This window comes from Anthonomus grandis, chromosome 6, assembly GCF_022605725.1.
Source record: "Anthonomus grandis grandis chromosome 6, icAntGran1.3, whole genome shotgun sequence".
NCBI classification, from domain to species: domain Eukaryota; kingdom Metazoa; phylum Arthropoda; class Insecta; order Coleoptera; family Curculionidae; genus Anthonomus; species Anthonomus grandis.
Genome location: NC_065551.1, coordinates 31,688,062 through 31,709,747, shown reverse-complemented (window position 1 = coordinate 31,709,747; position 21,686 = coordinate 31,688,062). Strand labels below are relative to the sequence as shown.

Here is a 21,686-nt window from a genome sequence, read left to right as displayed (position 1 = left end):
TAATTTACAGTAGAGAGTATCGATATTTATTTCCCTTAAAACATGCCCCAGGTATTTTAGTTTTCTTTTTTTAAGGTTATACATTACTTCTAGATCTTCTTTTATTCTGCTTAGCACTTCTATGTTTATAATGTGAGCTGTCTATGGTATTCCGAGCATGCCCCTATACAGCCACATCTCCAATAATTCCAGATTTTTAAACTGTAACATCACTGTCCCTACGTTTATTTTCACATGTTCCGTTCGATATCATTAAATCTTAAGCAGGCTGTCTAATTCCAATAAAGATTTGAAATTAATCTAAAGTATTTACCGTTCAATCTTTGTGCATCTCTTGATTAAGACTAGCAACTCAAAAAGAAATACTTGTAAAGCGAGAGGAGTTATTTCGGATTCATTATTTTCTATGCAAATTTTTTCATTAAATAATGTTGCTGTCGAATTTTTAAACGTTTGTGTTGATTCGTAGTAGCTACAGAGTTCGAGGCAGTAGGAAAAGCACTAAATCTTAAAGGCAAGATGTTTGATGTTTTTTGAACAAATTGCACTAGTGCTGATGTTTTCTTTGACATCTTTTAATATCTAACCAAAAGTTTAGTAACTCTCTAGAAACTCAGTTTTCTATAAGTGTATTGCGATCAACCTTGACCACATTTCAGAGCATCCTCACAATTTATCATTGTATTTATCTTGACATATTGTCGATAGGAAAACGACTTAACCCTTTCAGCTTTTTGCGTCCCAATCTTCCCATTCGGTGAATGTTTGGTGTACAGGGTGTCAAAGTTGCGCAATTTGGAGCTTAATAAAACGACGTTTAAAAAATGGTAAAATTCCGGATACTGCCGGAGATATCCAAAAAAAAAACGAAATTTGTCAAAATCGTTTTTACCTTCTACCGACTTTATTTAAAGAGATTACGGAAAACTAAAAACAGTTTTTTGCTGCCACTTTTTGTGCTCTACAACATGAAAAAAAATAAAATAATCCGACGTTTCGTTCATTTTTTGATCATCTTCAACTTTATTTTTTCTTACGGGCGCCATATCGGATTTTCTCATTTTTAAAAAGTATTTTTAATTGCCTTTAAAATGAGGTATCGCACTTGCATGTCCGATTACTGCTTCTAGTACTTCCCATAAGAACTCATCCCATTGAGTATATCAATGGGATTTGTTAACAAGTTTATCTGGGAAATTATCATGAACTCTGTTTTAGATATGAACCAAAGTTATGAAATACCCTGTATTCAATTAACACATTTTCATTGAATTGGTTAAAAAAAAACTATATCAAATACAGAGTATTTTACAGCTTCACTTTATATAAAAACAATTTATTTAGAAATCCCATTGATTTATCTTTCTCTCTTGCACTCATGGAGTTCTTATGGGAAATTCTAGAAAAAGTAATCGCACATGCAAGTGCGTTACCTCATTTTAAAGGCAATTGAAAATACTTTTTAAAAATGAGAAAATCCAGTATGGCGCCCACAAGAAAAAATAAAGTTGATAATGATCAAAAAAAGACGAAACGTCGGACTAATTTTTTTTTTGCGTCATGTTGTAGGACTTAAAAACTGGCAATGAAAAACTGTCTTAAGTTTTCCGATGTCTTTTTAAATAAAGTCGGTAGAAGGTAAATTTTCGATTTTTTTCGGATAGCTTAGGAATTTTAAAATTTTTTAAACGTCATTTTATTAAGCTCCAAATTGCACAACTTTGCCTCCATTTAACCGACCCTGTAACTCTTACGGTTTCCGAGATTCCAATGGTCACCCTCGAATTTGGGACCCCTTGATATCATCAAACTTACTCCTGAGTCAATCTTCACTGCTTCACTTGACGCAGTCATGATTGTTTATTTTAGAATTTTCAAAGATTTTTAAGTTTCATAAACTCTAGAAAGGTTTTTATGCAAAAAACACACTGCACTTTCTGAAGTTCTACCTGCATGTCACTCCTCAGCCACGCCCTCAATCATCTTTAAATATTATTTTTCTCACTTACTTAGACCTACTGGAAACAAGGGTGATCCTAAATTATTTGTACCTCTCAAAGGTTATTACAGGCACACCCTATATAAAACAATTATTGATTATCTAAAAAAAACACACGAATCCTTCATAACCTTACTAATCGTTTGCCGCTTATCTGCCCCCAAACAACCCACTTGTTGTACCTCTGAATCATCATAACATCGATTTCTGGCACAGCAGGACGTCATTGCGCCGTTCCCAGTGAATCTCCGTATCAAGTCCTTATATCCAGAAGTGCAATCGATAGAAAACTTACCGGGGCAACTTAAAATCGTCTCAATTACAACAAAATGCCTAAGAAGCGTATAGGTCTAGTGAGAAAACACTTCTGGAACATCCCGGGTTTATCCAAACAATCCTTATGCAGCATTGAGTGATTCCGGACGTCAGTGCAATATGTTTTCCATTGATGCGGCAAGCGTTTAAATAATATTAAGAAGAGAAAAATGGAGGATCTGCTGTTGAGTGTCGTGAAAGAAGCCACCGGGTCCAAGTTGAGCCATCTGAAGCAAAAATCTCAAGAGGCTCATGGTAATATTTGGCCTTTTCTATGGTTTTATGTATTTTTTTGTAATTTTTTAGATTTATTGGCGTCACAAAACAACCTTCTGCGGAACCCTTCCTATGAACTGAGATCCGTGTGTTTTGTCGCCTTAAAGTTGGCATTAGAAAGTAAAAGAAGTAAGCTGGTATCGCTAGCCTTGACTGGACTAAATGTTAGTATGTATTTCTGAGTAGTTTTATCGAAGTTATATAGAGTTATAGGAAAAGTATGAGTTTCTTATGTCAAAAGATTTTCAGAATCCTGATTGATGTTTGGAGATGTTCTAGCTCTTTTTCTTTCATTCGTCCAGGCATTTAAGGTCATTTTTCATTTCTTCTAGGATGTTGTTTTTCACTTAAGGTCTTTTACTATTTCTTTAATTTTTCTCATTTTTTCTATTCATTTGAAGTAATTTCTAAGACCTCCAAACATGATAGAGTTTTTTGTTTTTTTTTTCAGAAAGTTGTTTGTCATTTTATTCAAGTTGTTATAGTAATTTTTTAAAGTCAATATGACTTCAACTACCTGAAAGTAACGAGGAAGTACTTCAGAAACCTTGCTGTAAGTCTTGCTGCATTTATGTATTAATTCCGGATAGTTGAAGCTAGCTTTTGACTTTTTTCTAGAAAGTCATTTTATATACATATTTCCAAGTAGGAATTTTTAGGCTTTTTTTTTAAACAACTAAAGTTATTTTTGCATATTTTTGAGACTATTGAGGCCACTTCATTTTTTTTCAAAAAAAAAATTATTTTTAGGCTCAATTAAGAAAAATCAGCAAAAATCTCGCCTAAGCGCAACTTTTTAGATCACGTACTTTATAGGGAATATTATACGTTTTTATTTATTTTTTACTTGTTTAATAGTCAATATTATCTTAAACCCACTTTTATGATGACAATTTACTTAACCGTTTTCTTATCAGTAATTTTCCTGTAGCAAATCAAAAAAAACTCATTACTAAAAAACAAAAGTGGTTTAAATGGACGCCTCGTTTAGCGTTTTTCAAAATATGTAGATGTAAAAAAAAATAATGATTTTGGAGGAATGTAATTTTTTTCTAAAAAAATGAATAAAATGCTCATAACTCAAAATCTAGTCAGAACTTAATTTTGAAAATTGGTGTATGGTGTATAATTTCATTAAATACCCATTTCAGCATTTTTCAAAAAATGTACAGGATGTTAGGACAAATAATTTTTTTTCTATGGAAGGTAAATTTTTTCTTGTGAATTTCACAAAATTCCTAGAACCCCAAAATTAGCGAAAAAAAAATTTAAAATTGATACACATATTTCTGGAACAATTTGACTGGATACCTGTTTCAACGTTTTTTGAAAAATATATAAAGTAATGAGAAAAAACATTTTTTTTTAGCAAAGTAATGTTTTTTCTAAAAATGTCACACAATGTCCATAATTCAAAAATTAGCCGAAATAAAATTCTGAAAATTGGTACACATATTTCGGATTTCAGTTTATTGAAAAATGGTTTCTTTACATTTATATCTGAGATGTCAAATGCCAATGCTACAAAAGCAAATTAAAAAATTAATAGAAAGCATTCTTGATCTACCGGTAGACACAGTTGATGAACATGTTGAAAAAAAAACTCGAAATACGAAAATATGGATGCTATATCCATTAGAATTAAGAAGAGACTTCATATTTATGTATATTGCCTTTATATAAGTACAGTATAAGAAAGTAATTACGCATTTAGCTGTGTTTGCAATAAGCATAGTAATCAAGTTTAAAAAAAATTATATTGCTTCTTATTGCAGTTGTTTCTCATTTTCTGCAAGTAGTTTTTCAAATTCATAATTGACGTTTGAAGACGTTCTAGGTCTTTTTTTCATTCGTCCAAGCATTTAAGGTCGTTTCAAATTTTTTCCAAGCAGTTGAAAATTTTTGAAGCAATTTCTAATCTCTTCAAACCTGATTTTCTATTTTTTCAAGCAGTTCTTATTTTATCCAGGTAGTGGTGTTAATTTTTAAAAGTCTCCTAATTTTCTCAGATTTCAGTTTTTCATTTCCACCACGCACTTGGAGTTATTTCGTTATTTCTTCCAGGCAGTTAAAGTCATTTCAATTTAAATAATTCTCCATTTCTCACCTTTTTAAGGCACCCTAGTCATCCATTTCTTATTAATTCCAGGACTTTAAAGTGGTTTCTTACCCCTTTTAGGCACTTAAAGTAATTTCTCATTTCTTCCAAGCAGTAAAATCACTCCTAAACCCTTTAATCCAAATATATATTTCTGTTTTTTCACACAGTTAGTTCTCACTTTACCCAAGTATTTGAGGTATTTTTTTGAAATTTTTAACTGGAAGAAACAAGGATGTACTTCAAGTGCCTGAGAGAAATAAGAAATAATTTCAAATGCCTGGAAAAAATTAAAAACTTAGGTCAAATCATTTTTTTATTTCTTCCAAGCAGTTGAAGTCATTTCTCATTTTTTTCAGATAGTTAATGTAATCTTTAAGTCCTTTAAGATAAAATTTTCTGTTTTTCTAGACAGTTGTTTCTCATTTCTTTCAGGTAGTGCAGATTGTTTCAACTGCCTGGAAGAAAATGAGAAATGAATTCGAGTGCCTGGAAGATATAAAAAATGAGTTAAGATTTCCTCCATGCACTTGAAGTCGTTTTTTATTTCTTCCAGACACTTAAAGTCAATCCTTACTTCTTTCAAGCAGTTGAAGTCTTTTCAAAGCCTTTTAAGAGAGATAGAATTTTTTTCTAGTTGGGGTAACCACTCCTGTAATCCTGGTGGAAACAAGAAATTACTTTTGGTTCAAAGGGTTTAGATTAAAATAAAAAAAAAATTGAAGTTGACATTGGAAAGTATAAGAAGTAAGCTGGTATCGCTAGCCTTGACTGGATTAAATGTTAGTATGTATTTCTGAGCAGTTTTATTGAAGTTATATAAGGTTTTAGGAAACGTATGAGTTTCCCATGATCTTAGGTCAAAAGATTTTCATAATCCTGATTGATGTTCTAACTCCTTTTTTGCATTCCTCCACGCACTTAAGATCGTTTTTCATTTCTTTTAGGGTTTGTTTCTCATATTCTTTTAGGAATTTAAAGTAATTTCTCATTTCTTCTATTCATTTGAAGTAATTTCTAAGACCTCCAAACATGATAGAATTTTTTGTTTTTTTTCAGGCAGTTGTTTATCATTTCATTCAATTTGATGTAGAAATTTTTCATCAAAGTCAATATGACCTTAGCTACCTGAAAGTAACGAGAAAGTACTTCGAGCCTAAAAAAAATTAAAAAAATATGTCGTTTCTTATTGCAGTTGTTTCTCATTTTCTGAAAGTAGTTTTTCAAAATCATAATTGACGTTTGAAGACATTCTAGGTCTTTTTTTTATTCGTCCAAGCATTTGAAGTCGTCCCAAATTTTTCCCAAGCAGTTGAACATTTTTGAAGCAGTTAAAGTCGTTTCTAACCTCTTCAAACCTGATAGAATTTTCTATTTTTTTAGGCAGTTCTCATTTTATCCAGGTAGTGGTGTTAATTTTTTAGAGTCTCCTAATTTTCATAGATTTCAGTTTTTCATTCCCACCACGCACTTGGAGTTATTTCGGTATTTCTTCCAGGCACTTGGAGTCATTTTTCGTTTCTTCCAGGCAGTTGAAGTCATTTCAATTTAAGTGATTTCTTTTCTCACCTTTTTAAGGCATCCTAGGCATTCATTTCTTATTAATTCCAGGACTTTAAAGTGGTTTCTTATCACTCCTAAGCCCTTTAATCCAAATATATATTTCTGTTTTTCCAGACAGTTAGTTCTCACTTTACCCAAGTAGTTAAGGTACTTTTTTTTAATTTTTAATCAACTACCTGGAAGAAACAAGAAAGCACTTCAAGTGCCTGAGAGAAATAAGAAACAATTTCAAATACCTGGAAAATATTAAAAACTTAGGTCAAATCAATTTTTTATTTCTTCCAAGCAGTTGAAGTTATTTCTCATTTTTCGCAGATAGTTGATGTAATCTTTAAGCCCTTTAAGATAAAATTTTCTGTTTTTCTAGGCACTCATTTCTCATTTCGTTCAGGTAGTACAGATTTTGAGACAATCAGTCTAATCTATCTGGAAAAAACTAGAAATTGTTTCAACTGCCTGGCAGAAAATGCAAAATGACTTCGAATGCCTAGAAGAAATAAGAAAAGATTTCCTCCGTGCACTTGAAGTCGTTTTTCTATTTCTTCCAGGCACTTGAAGTTAATTCTCACTTCTTTCAAGCATTTGAAGTCTTTTCAAAGCCTTTTAAGAGAGATTATTTATTTCTTCCAGGTACTTGGAGTCATTTTTCGTTTCTGCCAGGCAGTTGAAGTCATTTCAATTTAAGCGATTCTTCATTTCTCACCTTTTTCAGGCACTCTAGGCATCCATTTCTTATTACTACCAGGAACTTAAAGTGGTTTCTTATCTTTTTTAGGCATTAAAGTAAAATCACTCCCAAGCCCTTTAATCCAAATATATATTTCTGTTTTTCCAGACAGTTAGTTCTCACTTTACCCAAGTATTTGAGGTATTTTTTTGAAATTTTTAACTGGAAGAAACAAGGAAGTACTACAAGTGTCTGAGAGAAATAAGAAACAATTTCAAATGCCTGAAAAATATTAAAAACTTCTAATAATTTTTTTTATGTCTTCGAAGCAGTTAAAGTCATTTCTCATTTTTTCCAGATAGTTGATTTAATCTTTAAGCCCTTTAAGATAAAATTTTCTGTTTTTCTAGGCAGTTGTTTCTCATTTTGTCCAGGTAATGCAGATTGTCTTTACTGCCTGGAAAAAACTAGAAATTGTTTCAACTGCCTGGCAGAAAATGAGAAATGACTTCGAGTGCCTGGAAGATATAAAAAATGAGTTAGGATTTCCTCCATGCACTTGAAGTCGTTTGTTATTTCTTCCAGGCACTTGAAAAGGTCTTTTCAAAGCCTTTTAAAAGAGATAGAATTTTTTTCTAGTTGGGGTAACTACTCCTGTAATCCTGGAAGGAACAAGAAATTACTTTTGGTTCAAAGGGTTTAGATTAAAATGAAAAAATTAAAAACCTAAGTCGTTTCATACTTCTTCTAGGCACTTGAAGTTATTTTTCATCTCTTCCAGGCACTTGAAGTCATTTCTAGGTCGTTTCAACCAAACAGAATTTCCTGTTTTTCTAAACAATTTTTTTTTCATTTTCTTCATGTAGTTGAGGTTTTGAAGTCCTTATGGTCTCAATTACCTGGAAGAAGCAAAAAACTATTTCAAGTACCTGGAAAAAATTAAAAACTTAATTGATTTCTTGCAGGCATTTAAAATCATTTCTCATTTCTACCAAGGTCTTTGTGTCAGTTGAGTTTCCTGTTTCTATTAATATACTTTCCTTAATCGACTTTTCTGATTCTATCTCTACACTCATGTCAATTGAGCCCCCTAGTTCTGATGATGTACTTTTATGAATTGTATATTCTGATTCTGTTTCTACACTGGTATCAGTTGACCCTTCTATTTCTGGTGATGTACTTTTCTTAGTTGACTATTCTGTTTGTAGTTTGATTTAAGCCGTTTAAATTAGATAAAGTCTATCTAGTTTTATAGCTGTTTCTTTAGGCAATTTTTTCTATTTTGTCCAGATAGTTGTGGTAATTTATTATGGTCCGAACTACCTGCAACATAAAAGAAATTACTTCAAGTACCTGTAAGATATAAGAAACGACATCCAATGCTTGGAAAACTTGACAAACGCAAGTCATTTCTTATTTTTTCCAGGCATTTAAAGCCGTGTCTCATTTATTCCAACATCTAATGCCATAAATGCTTATTATGGCAGTCAAAGCAGTCAATTTGAAGAATCTGAATATTCTCTATCTAAAAAAGTCCTTTAAACTAAGAACAATTTTAAGGCTGATTAAATACATCAAAATTCAATGCCAGATTCCAATATACAGTTAGAATCTTCATTGGATCAATGCCTAATTCTCCTCAATCCCTAATTAAATTCTCATTTCTTCCATGCATTTGAGATCATTACTTCAACTTTTTTACCATATCTCATGACTCTATTACTAAATCATCTACAAATCCTTAAGCATTAAAATTATGACAATCCTATTTATGATCAAGACCGACCTTCACATTGTACCCAACTCAATCATAACTCACCATCATTTGAAATCCAGAAAATCATCCGCGACGAACGGTTCCAAACAGGATCAGAACCAGAAGATGACTCCCTATGGCTTCCGGCACAGCTACTATCTGCGACATCCTCCATGCTATCTCATTGTGAAGATACGCAGGTAACTCCCAAGTGATTTACTCAATTTCCACCAATATCCAGATATTTCTTAGGTACATATCCTCAGAGTCGTTCTGAACTTAGCTTGCACGGCAAGCTGGGCTCTGAACGGACGTCTGGTAATGCTCCTGCTGAGCAGATGCGGCGAAGCTTACGAGCTCGGAACTCAACCGGTGAGAGCTGCAGCGCAAGCAGCCGCAAGTCAAACTTTAACAGCTTTTTGCACCTTCTTGGGCAAGTAATTTCCTCCCAACTTATAAATCACCGTAACACAACCTCACTTGTAGATGAGGAATGCCAAGAAATCCTGCAGCAGCAACAGAAACACAAAAATTCAGGAAGCAGTGCCGAAATGGTCTACACCAAAACATCTGCGGTCGCATGTTTCAACGAAGCGATCCCGGTGATGCAATATATTTGCAGTAAACTTGAAGAAAACAAAGTGATACCCAAATCGGACGATTCCACCATATTCTTGCTGGAATGTTTGCTCACTTTAGTGAACACCCTGCCGCACACCGTCCATTCGAATATTCATTTCACCACGTTTTTGTGGCAGAGGTTTTGTCCTGCTTTGCTCGCCTTGCTTGGCTCGCCAGGAGATCCGAGTGGACAAAGTTTGAACAACAGTCAAGCCAAGATTGTTTATAGGTACAGCAACGGATCTTAGGTAGAAAACGTAACCATTTGTAGCATGTTTTGCAGCATTGGGATCCAGGTGGTGCGTCTGGTAGGCAGAGAAAGGCCTCTTAGACCTGTCCTGGAAGCTTTGTTTCACCGGATGTTGCTGCTGCCCAGTCCAGCGAGACGGTTGGAACCTTTGAAGGCTGCCAAGGAGCTTCTGAGGTCACCTGGAAGACTTGCTGATTTACTTTTGCTGAGTGGCCCAGTTCATAGGCATGCTGGAGATGATATGGCTATTATAAGACTGTATGTCTTATATAAGAAGCTATTTGGATGGTACAGTGGCACTTTTTTTATAGGATAATGGACTCCATAGAGGAATCTTCTCAGTGCAACGACCATGGAGTCATTCTGGCCAGTGTGGAATGCGTCGGGGCTTTGCTGGGTTCACTGGAAGCGCTTTGCAGGGGAGAAGGGCTTAACCAAGAGGCTGCCGACCTTACTAATGCTAGATATTCATTACTAGAGCATGCTGACTACGCTGGGCCGTTAACTTATCAGTCTTTGGCTCGCTTACCTAAGCCTTACAGGTGAAATCTTGAAGCAACACATGCTGTTATTACAAATGCTCCTTTCAGGGATGTGGTGGCTAATCTACGGTACCAAAGTGACTCTTCAGACAGCAGTGGCATTGAGGGTAATATAAGGGATGGGGAGGGTGAAGAGTCTGATTGTTCGGGAGCCACTGAAGGTCCTGAGGAAGAAATCAGTCATTCGGACGATAGCATTATGGACGACGAAAGCTTCCTTACCAATCAGCAGTTGCAGAAGCTGTATAAATTACCCAAGTCTTTACATTTAGTATAAGGACTATATTGATGCTTTAAAGAGTATTATAGTGTTGCTTTTCTAGGGACGTACTGGGGTTGACGAGTGTAACACCGACATCGAGAGGCATAATGCCAGGCATTTTGTAAAGACTTTACAAAACATTTTATTGCCAAATTTGCTGTCCCTTAGATCATCGATTCAGGTACTTCAACCTTTTAAATATTATATATGACTTCAATGGGGTGTCTTTAAGGTTGACGAGGTGCTGCAGGAGTTCGCTTCCAAGTGCTGCCAGCACAACTCGGCCCAAAGCTACGAAATCTCCACCATCATGAACGCTGATGGGGTCTACTTAGCTACTTATTCAGCTTTACTGTTGGATCTCAAGCTGATCCAAACTGGACATTATGACGAAATTAAAAAAGAAGTACCAAGAACAACTCTGTAGCAATTAATGATTTTATATGGAAATTGGTTTTTAGGTACCAGTGCCGATCACTGAAGCACAATTCGTCGAAGAAATCCATGGCAGTGGAGTGCTGGTGTACGTATCAGCAACTTGGTTATGTGAACTGTATCAAAATGTCTTGGCCAAATCTTTGTTACTCTCTGCTGGTTATGATCCTAAAAACCGACAGCATCCTGCATTAGTAAATCTTTTAACAGGTACTCACTGACGACGGTACTAACAACTCCAGAGATTCGTTAATTAATCAATCATAGATGTCGGCGGATTGTCTCCTTCCCAACTTTTAACCGATTGGCAAAAGCTCCAAAAGGTCCACAGTGGTACTCCAGAATCGAGTCCAGAAAGTGACGCGGGAATTAAACTGTCCAGGAGAGTCTTGACTTGCTGCTGGTCCTCTGTGGTATCAGTACTTGGCACACCCTTAAGGGAGAAACCCCATATGAGTGGCACTTCCGCCTTGAGTAGACTTGTGGCACGTAGAGCGAGACAGAAGCACCGACAAAAGATGAAAGACGATATTATTACTGCTAGTCTTGAGGGCCTACATAAGGTATGTGAATATGCTTTCACAAGCATATTTAAATTATTTATTTTTAGGCTGCTAGCCTGAGTAATACGTTGAAACTCCAAACAAGAAGTAGCAGCATTCTCGCCCTATTGTCAAGTTCGTCATGCAAGAATCCCTCGACCAAGTTGCTGGCATCTCATGCTCTCTCTCTAGATGTGTTGCTTTCCAAAGGTACCACCGTGAAATAAAAAAAGAAAGAGCTTACATTTTGAGATTTTAGGGCTCGAGTTGGGGTGCTACAGTTCGGCGTGTTGGCCGCACGTCTTCAGCGCGTGCGTAGCAGTGGCCAGCTTGGAGCACTTCCTGTTCAGCAAGAGTGGTGCAACACAACTACTGATGGTAGCACAGAACTCCCAAAATGTTGTCGTATCGACCACCAAGTCTGGCAACCAAGACAAGGTGAACTATAGTGCGTTGAATAGTGATGAGGAGACTTGGTAAGTCGCTTTGAACACCCAGAAAGAGGGACGTTTAATCTATTTTCTGATATGATTCAAGAATACATCTCAGATTCAAGATTCTCGAACGATGATAATGATATGTTGTTTCTCGTCTTATTCTTGTTCCCCTTCTTCTTCTTCTTTTTCTCCTTTGGCCATCCAGCCTTGCTATATGAACATCTCTTAGTACATCCGTCTCTCTCCATTTCTCTTTAAATGGTTTGCAGTATATTTTGGCAAATTTGCGTGTAATTTCCATTGTCTCGAGTCCATATGTGCACACGGCGTCACACAGGAGTCAAACACTTGAACGTTCCAGGGGTTGTTCAAAAACAGTTGAAGTTTCCGATGCATATTTGCAAGTTCTTCATCTATGTTGGCAATGACCACAATATCGTCGGCAAATCGTAAATAGTTTAGACTATCTTTAAATCATGATCTATTTTTACTTTAAAGGAAGGGTTATTATTGATATTTTTAATGAGGTGTGAGTATTTAGGGATTGTCTAGGGATTCCAGAATTATCCAAGTTTCGATAGAGTCAAAAGACTTTTAGTAGTCGACAAAGGCTAAATGGAGTAATCAAATAGTTGTCCTTAAAGAGCCTCCTGAGGTACAAGAGAGCTCAGATGTGATATCTGCCAATCAGAGTATACCCGAAGATCGAGATGGATCTAAAAAAAAATTTAACTTTGAATAATTTTTCTGAAATCCCGCCTGAAGAGGTTTCCAAGTGTCGAGGTCCCCAACAATGAATACAAGCTCTTATGCTGGTTCTATGTCTAATAGTGTACCCAGTCAGATTGTACCAGCTTCTCCTTCAGGTCAAGATTTAATAGAATTACCTTTGGAACAAGATACCAAGAAGTCCATCAATGAATCTACATTTCATGTTTCATGTCAAATCAAGATCCTGAAGCTGATTCAGTTGCCACTACATAGTCTCCTCTGGATATTCCCTTTAAAGGAAACTTTGAAGAAGTTTCCAAGCTCTCCTTCAGTGATTCTCCATTAGCTTATAAGCTCTTAAGACCTCCCTATGCTGGTTCTGTGTCAAGTGGAGTGCCCATCAGATTATTTCTGCTTAAGAAACATTCAGGCGTTCTGTCCCTAGAGTGCCTGCAGTAGACTTTCCCCAACGATCTACATAGTCACCAATGGAAATTCCCTTTGAAGAAATTCGAAGAAGGTTCCAAATCTCCTTCAGTTATTCTTCTTTGGTCCATAAGCCCTTAAACCCTTTTATGCTGGGTCCATGTCAAATGTGGGCCAGATCAGATTGTACCTGCTAAAGTAGACTCTCCTCAGAATGTTCTTGTTAAAGAATCTTTCAAGATTTCTGCCTCTGAAGCCCCTGCAGTAAACTCGTCTCGTAAAACCCATCTTAGATCCAAGAATGTTAGACTATTGTAATAAAATGTTGTCTCTCGTCTATATGCAGTCCGATTACGTAAGAAAATTAACATTATAAGGTAATTCTTGTAATGGATGAATGAAATGCGGTAGAACCTCAAAAAAGATACTTTTGACCCATTCTTTGACATGAAAATCCTTCTCAGAACCAAGAATCTTGGACGATCGTAATGAAATATTGTCTCTCGTCTGTAGACAGTTCGATTACGTAAAAAAATTAACATTTCAAGATAATTCTTGCCGTAATGGATGAATGACATGCGGTAGAACTTCAAAAAGTGGATTTTCGACCCACATTTTTGACAACGAACACCTCACAGACCCAAGAATCTTCCTTTCATCTGTAGACAGTTCGATTACGTAAGAAAATAATTATTTCAAAGACAATGATTGCTCTGATTCTGATCCATTTTTAACATGAAAACCCCTCTTAGACCCAACAATCTTGTACGATCGTTATAAAATGTTATTTCTCATCTGTAGACAGTCCAATTACCTAAGGATATATTAATTTAGTTCTCATATTACAGCGTTGATGTCTACAGCTTCCTCAATAACTCCTCGTTTGACCTTACGTCATCAAATGAAACAACTATAGCGGATATAGTCGAAAAGAGTGGGGCGAATAATGCCAAAGGTCAAGGGATTCTGCGCGGTGTGTATGCGGCAAAGGTCTGCTGCGCCTTGTCTCAGAAAGCAGACGAACTGTTCCACGCGGCCGCTCTGAGGCTCTCCTTACCTGGCCTGTGCAGCTTCATGACTGAAATGTGTAAAGCTTCACATGCCCAGGTAAGCTTCTGCTTACTTAAAATGTGGTTTCTTCATTGTAAAATCTTATAGTTATTTGCAAAATATGAAGAGTCTACTAATATTTCGAAAAAATGGTGGAAGAAAGAGCTGGAGATTCAGCAGAAGCCTCCGCCGACGCTACTGCTTCACCGCATTGGTGAGGTCACGCTAAAATGCATCAAATCTGGAAGACCGCTGATTCACATCATGAAAGTGTGGTCTATAGGTGTGTTATAGTTGCTGCTTGCTTACGTATGGATGTACTGGAATGTAATTTTGCAGTTGGACCTCACTTTATGCAAGCAGCTTGCCATAAGGACCGTGTGGTGTCCAAGAAAGCTGTGACTTGCATCCACGACTCTGTGACAGCTTTGCTTAATGAGCAAGCGGAGCTGCCACATTTCCATTTCAATGAAGCACTCATCAAGCCATTTGAAAACCTTCTTTGTTTGGAGCTGTGCGATCTGGACGTACAGGTTAATAGCCACTGGACTTAAAAGCCTTTAATTCATCAATAACCTTTTTTTCAGGATCAGATTGTAGCTTGCCTCTGCGAATTTGTCGAAGCAAACCGAACGGAGATCTGCTCCGGATGGAGACCACTGTTTGGCACCCTACGAGTTGCCAATGCCAAAAACAATTCTTCCTCAATCCTGGAAGTTTTCCGGATTTTCTTATCAACAGACAACACTTTGGTGTTCGCAAACGCCGCCTTAGACTACATTTTGTGTCTTCTCTCGCACATTAAGAATCCTAGCGATGAATTGGTGGCAGAGACTGGAAATTCCCTTCCGGCCACCCCAAGCAGCTTAGGCTCGAAATCTATCGCAGGATATTTCGATAAAGATGTCGAGTTTCCCGCGAAACTTTCAAAGGGTAAGAAAAATTGAGGTTATTATAAAATAATTTATGAATTTGATTATAGATTATGTGGATCTGCGTGTGGAATGTCTCAAGTTACTTCAGAACTGCGCGGAGATCTTGTCGATGATGTACAGCATGCCCAAGTGTCCGAATTTCAATTTGGCGCATAAAGTGAAAATTGATTTTGAACCGACTTTGTTGGATGCCACCATAAAAGACTCTGATGTGATTAAGTTCAATCAGGTTGATCACGAGACTGTGGATTATGAGGTTTTAAACACCACTGATGATCTGAAGAGTTGTGCCAAGGATAAGTTGACTTTAAACGACTTGGATAATCAGAGTGGGGTGCTAAAAGTGTATTTTATTTTGCTGGGTAAGTTTCTGGGTTGTTTTTGGGATTTTTTTAAAGCAAGTTGTTCTTGATAGATGGTTTATCAAATGCCATTTTGGCAACGACAAAAAATCAGCCCTACATAATAGAAACCCTGTTTAAACTGTTAAGGGAGCTAATAGCGAACCCCGGGGTCAAATTCGGCTTCTATTGCATCAACAATGTTCTTCTTCCAATGATTCAGAGCTGGCTAAGGCAAAATGCTAAAATTCCACTTTCGAAGAATCCAGAGGAAGCTTGGTTGAACTTTAAGCATGGCTGTGGCTTGGCCAGCGAGTTGGTTGTGGATTACTTATATCAAGTCCAAGTAAGTAGATGGGGCACAACCTTAGAATATTGAAATACTAGAATAAGTAGAAAACAACTTTGTTTGAGTTCAACATATAGTCAGGGGCAAGGAGGTGTTTTTATTTACAAGTAAATTTACTGATTCTTAGTTGTAATTATTAACAGATAACATGAATTATTTGAATCGTAAAACGTAGATATATATAACCTAATCTAAGAGTAAATATAACATCTTTAAACGAATAAAAAATTATTAATATTTCTATTTCTAACGCTTCTAAAAAATGTATCATGGCAACGCCGCAAGCCTAAGCGAAATGTCATCTTATCAAAGTCATACAGCTTTATGTTTACACTTGACAATTGACATTTGTGATGTTCTGTGTTTTTTTTATTTAGTTTCTGATTGAAAAAAAGGAAAACGTCTTATTTGAGCTTTTTTGTGAACTGTTACGATGGTAAAAACTTGTATCGCAGCAAAAAATCGTTGGAAAAAAGGCAATTAAATCCGGTCTTGTCACAAGTAAATATCGATACATCGTTACTTTCATAACATCACATCATAGGGAACCGTCTTTATAGACGTAGAATAGGGAATCTTGGAAATATGCCTAAATAAAAACTTGAAGTGAGTTGAAAAAAGCACATAAATAGTTCAAAAACGCTAATATTACTTATATTTAAAGCAAACTCTATTATTAATAAATATTTATCATGTAAATATATTTTGACGACGCCACTGGCAGTGATTCCTTGCGTCGGTGGCATCAACAATGGGATTCAGCGGCGTTGCCATGCCATTACCTTTTTCTTTAAAATACTATCTACATTCATTTAACATTGAATATCGATTTCATTAAAAAGTATCTTACATCCCCATTACTACCATCATCATATAAGAAAATATACACTTTCAGGGCGAATCTCCTGTAGTAAAAGAAAACCCTGCAGCCACTTTATCTTTGAAGCAATTACTGCTGATCCTCATCGAGTGTATCGCTCAATCGCAAGAAAATGTCGCCAGACTAGGCACCTCTTGCTTGCGTCATATCATGCTGGGAGCTGGCAAGATTCTTACGGAAAACCAGTGGGCTATATTGGTAACAGCATTGCACAAAGCTTGCTACATCAGCTTGGCGCCTCTATGCCAGCTAACCTTAGCGTTCAAAGAAAATTCTGATAGCTTCTATGGAGATCTTGCTACGGTCAAAGTGGCAGCAAGGAAAGACAGCACTGTAGCTGACAACGAGAGGCTGTACGAGCTGGCTCAGCAAGTGTTTCTGATGCCTTTTCAAAGAAACTGTGGAAAATGTTCGGGAAAGAGTTGCGAGTGCGAGAAGAGCATCGTGGTCGACGATCGAAGCTACGTGTTTCTTTTATATCCATTCGACTGTAGTGCTTTATTGAATCCTGATCTTTACACCATTAGGGTGCCGTTTAAGAATTTAGTGGTGGGGATTCTGGCTCATCAAATGCTGATACAGACCATATCCAGTGCCCTGCTGCAAAATTTGAAGCACGTCACGCCCATTTTGAAGATTTTGCAAATTAATTCTTGCAGGTAACAAGGATTTTCTCACGCAAGAACAACTGAACTTAATTTTTTTTAGTCTTAGAGGCATTTTGCCCAGGGTAAGCGCCCAACAGATCTACATGCTGCTCAAATGCTTGGAGATGTCCAACGTTAAAGCCAAAGAGTTCGATATGCGACCAGGTCTTAAGTTCTTAACTCAGAAAGTGGGAAATTTGTGCAAGAGTGCCAACTTGTACACTCAGGCCAACACTTCTGAGGTGGTGCAGATAATCGTTCTGATTGAGTTGTGTCTGGATGGCATTGACAGGTACAATATTGAACCGAAAACTATGAAAGAGATTTTGGCCAAAGAGGACGTGGATGAGGAGGAGAACGGTGAAGCTCCGGCCATAGATGATATGGTTTATTTCGAGAAATTCTTGAGGAAGTTACACTTTAAGTGGGAGAGGTGGGTGTAGGTGAAAAATTTAATATTTATCTTAATCATTGGATTTTAGGCTTTGCGAGTCATATATAAATATTACGATCAATATACCTGAAGAAAACGTTGAAGATTCTGAGGAAAATTCGCGCAAAGAAGCGACTCCTGAACCGCAAGTGTTTAAACTGGCAGAGTTTAAGCAGCAATATGAAAACGACAACGTGAGTACCATTAGTACGGATTCGGAAAGTTATCTGGAAAAGGAGACGCTCCCAAATTTAAAGGAAGCAGACAAAATGGACAAATCTCCTGAAAAGCAAACCTCAACCTCCACACCAGAAGAACACCAGAAAAAGAAGGAAAACGGTAGTACGTCACACTGCCCAAACAAAGAAGGATACTCAATTAAGCTTAATTTAGGTTACTCCACTGATGACGAGACGAACGAAATGGCCGCCAAACGATACGAGGTGGCATATGAAAAGTATAAAGTCGAACTGAACTCCATTAAGTACGACCGTAACACCCTTCTGCAAATGAGGGAGTCCACCATCTCCAGCGACAATATCATTTTGAGTTGCACCAGGCCAGGAGACCTCACGAAGTCCACCAGGTCTAAAGTTTAACTATTAGGTCTCATTAAAATTAATAACAACCTTTTCAGTTGTCAACTCTGGACTGAAGATGGGAAAATAAACGGAAGTAGGAAAATTCTGGTCGGCACCAGTCCGAAGTTAAACCCGTTCATGCCCTCGACCCTACCACCACCGCAACCAGTACCACCAGAGATCCAACAGCAGAGAGCCATTAGTATTTGCAAGGTAGTTCCAGCACAAACTTAATAAATATACCTGAACTGCAAGTAAAATGACCACTACTAGGTGGCCGCCATTTTGAGTGATTGTGTCATTTCGATGTTGGTCACTCTGACAAAGTTCAGTTCGGCCAATTGTAGAGAAACAAAAGAATTTAAGTTTGTGAGAAGTTATGTTGACAAAAATGCAAAATAGAAAGTTACATTTAGTTAAGAATTTAAGATAGTTGCGTTAGATCTGTGATTTTTCTTGTACTTCTTTAAGAATTTCGTTAATATGTATGAAAGAAAGTAATCCTCACCTAAAATGAGACAAAGTTTCAATTAACTTGGGATAGATAATGCATTTTAAAATATTTGTTTTAATATTCTGATAATCTTGAATCTTATAAATTCTAATACCATGAAAGTGATGATCTTCATTTAAATTTTTGCTTGTATTTACTTGTATTAACAAATTCTGTTAAAAACATTTTTATTTTCTTTCTATTTTTACTAATACGACTTTTACTTTCCTTCTATGTACAGTTTTTCCACATTAATAGGTACAACCATCTATAAAAATCAAAATATAGATGATTTTATGAGGGTTTGTAATTAGCAAGTCTTTATATGGCAAAAATAAACAACTCTATATTTTATTCTATCATAAACAACACAGACAGACAATTCACTATAACTCGTTTTTGTTTATCCATATATTAAATAAGGAGGAAACTACATCGCCTGTTGCAGACGATATACCCAAGTGTCGTTTACAAATCGCCAAAAACTAGGCGATACACACACGTCAAACGTCAGCGTCGTCATATTCATTACCGTTATATTTTTTGTTGGTAACAATGAAAATGTTCAGAGTGACCAACATCAAAAGGACACAACCACTAGAAAAATGGCGGCTACCAGGCAGTGGTAATTTTTGAATATCGCGGCCATATGCATTGGAAGTCCTGGTATATTTATTAAGTTCGTGGATTCAAGTTTATCATCATTGCCGTAGTAGTAGTCATTGTCATCATCATTTGCATCAAACTCGTAAACGTATTTATTACTTTAGGATGCTGAGGCATATAAAACGACAAAAATCGAAACAATGGAGGCCTGCCTGGAGCTCTTGAGTAGCCTTTCGTCGGAGAAATTGTCCCCTCTGGCGTCAATTTTGAAACAGGGTGCTGTAATGCTGGTGGGAGCTCAGGATGAGAAAATTAAGAAAAGTGCTGAGGTTCTATTGCAAAGGATGAACATCTCTTATGTAGACCATGATAATTATTGACTTAAGAGTCGAATTTAAAAATACAGGGAACCAATGTAGCATGTTCCTATATTATCATATAACCAGGAGATCATATTTTGGGATACCGTGTAGAGTTTCTATTGGATGAGAGGTATGTTATCGTTTTTAGCCAAAAAGCTCATGTGTATGAGAATATATTGACTGCAGCTTTTTTTAGTTATATATTGTGATCAGTATCTCATATTTGACATAATGATGTATACTACTATATATGTGGAAAAATATAAAACTTAAAAAGAAAGATTAGTTTTTATTAGTTCCATAGCTCAGGCAATCTGATCTTCAAGGTTACTACTACTAATGGGAATATTCTTAAGAAGCAAAATTATTAATATTCAGTAGGGTATTCTCTGCTACAAATGTTTTTAAGGGTTTGAATCAGTTATGGTAAAAGTTTAAAAAATATTGGTCTTCATAGGTAGTGTGGTCCAAGGACAACGTTTAAACTACAAGGTGTCCACTCACTTCAAAGTCCAAGATCTACTAAACTAATGGGAATATTCTTATGAAAAAATGCATAGTAATCAGAAGAATATTCTATGCAGGTGCTGTTAAAACTTAAACCAATTTAGGTAAAAGTTTTAGAATTATTGAGCTTCTTAAGTAGTGGTGACTAAAGACAATGTTTGAACTTCAAAGTGACCACCTTGAAAGTCCAAGATATAGAAAACTTATGGCATAGCAATTTAAAAAATATTCTGTTCAAATGCTGAAAAAAGTTTAAATTATTTCATGTAAAAGTTTCAAAAATATCGAGCTTTTTAAGCAATGGTGTCCAAGGACAATGTTTGAAGTTTGACACTTATTTCAAATTCGAAAATCTTAAAAACGAATGGGAATATTTTCGTGAAATAACATGCATAGTGACTACAAGAATATTATATGCAATCTTGTTAAAAATGTTTACTAATCCAGGCAAAATTTTTAAAAATATCGAGCTTCTTAGGTGTACGCTTCTAGGATAACATTTGCATTTTAAGGTGACCACTCAGTTCAAAGTTAAAAATCTAGAAAACTAATGATAATATTTTCATGAAATAAAATGCATAGGGCTCAGAAGAATATTCTGTATAAATATTATTTAGGGTTAAATTTAGTTCAGACAATAGTTTCAAAAATATCGGGCTTCTTAGGTGATGCTGTCCAAAGACACTGTTTTAAGTTTAAGGTTACCCCCTCATTTTAAAGTCCAAAATCATGCAAACAAATGGAAATATTCTTATGAAATAAAAAACATAGTCATCAGAAGAATATTCTTTGTGAACTTGAAGAACTTAAATCAATTCAAGTAAAACTTTTAGAAATAACGGGCGTTTTAGGTGATCATTCACTTCAAAGCCAAAATTCTAGAAAACTAATTGGAATATTTTAATGAAACAAAATGCGTAGGAATCTGAGAAATATTCTGTGTAACATTATTAAGGATTTAAATTAATTCAAGGCAAATGCTTCAGAAATATCGGGCTTCTTAGGTAGTGGTGACCAAGGATAATGTTTAAACTTATATAATTACTTATAATTACTTAATATTCTTTGCAAAAACTAGTTAAAATTTGAACCAATTCAAGTAAAAGTTTTAGAAATATCGGGGCTTCTTGGGGACTGATACCCAAGGATAGGGTTTGAACTTCATGGTTTCACTCACTTCAAAGTTCAAAATCTAGAAAATAACTGGGAATATTTTCATAAAACAAAATGCATTGTAATCTAAGGAATGTTTCGTGTAAATATCATTAAAAATTTAAATAAATTCAGGTAAGTTTGAGAATTATCGGGCTTTTTAGACAATGGTAACCAAGGATAATGTTAACATCTTTGAATAATTTACTTTTTTCACCTTTAAGATATGACGCTAATTAATTTGCTGTTCTTTGTCAAGTTCTTCATCAGACTCTTGAACGTGCAGTTTTTGTTCTTCTTCAGATTCTAATATATCATCAATTTATAAAATTGTATGTAATTGTATACATAGATCTTCTCCATATCAAAAGATAATCTTTAAAAAATTTCCTTTTTCATCAAATCTCTTATAATTCCAATGATATTGTTCTCGTACAAATTTATTACCAC

General features: G+C 35.8%; 1 protein-coding gene across 2 annotated transcripts; it reads left to right on the top strand.

Moving 5' to 3' along the window:
• Window positions 1–2,307: 2,307 nt before the first annotated feature.
• Window positions 2,308–19,851, top strand: LOC126737790 (brefeldin A-inhibited guanine nucleotide-exchange protein 3). Of its 2 annotated transcripts, none has more exons than XM_050442839.1 (26): window positions 2,308–2,569; window positions 2,621–2,754; window positions 8,755–8,874; window positions 8,927–9,107; window positions 9,161–9,524; window positions 9,579–9,803; window positions 9,857–10,087; window positions 10,136–10,358; window positions 10,411–10,530; window positions 10,582–10,755; window positions 10,811–10,994; window positions 11,052–11,347; window positions 11,395–11,536; window positions 11,586–11,802; window positions 13,749–14,007; window positions 14,059–14,233; window positions 14,290–14,483; window positions 14,538–14,883; window positions 14,933–15,247; window positions 15,301–15,572; window positions 16,471–17,114; window positions 17,164–17,535; window positions 17,585–17,877; window positions 17,929–18,121; window positions 18,173–18,329; window positions 19,380–19,851. In XM_050442839.1, the coding sequence occupies exons 1-26, from the start codon at window positions 2,485–2,487 to the stop codon at window positions 19,593–19,595; spliced, it is 6,132 nt and encodes a 2,043-aa protein (XP_050298796.1). In that variant the 5' UTR covers window positions 2,308–2,484; the 3' UTR covers window positions 19,596–19,851. The 2 variants fall into 2 exon arrangements, with proteins under 2 accessions (XP_050298796.1, XP_050298797.1); XM_050442840.1 differs by having other exon boundaries at window positions 2,310–2,569; window positions 17,585–17,874.
• Window positions 19,852–21,686: the final 1,835 nt, after the last annotated feature.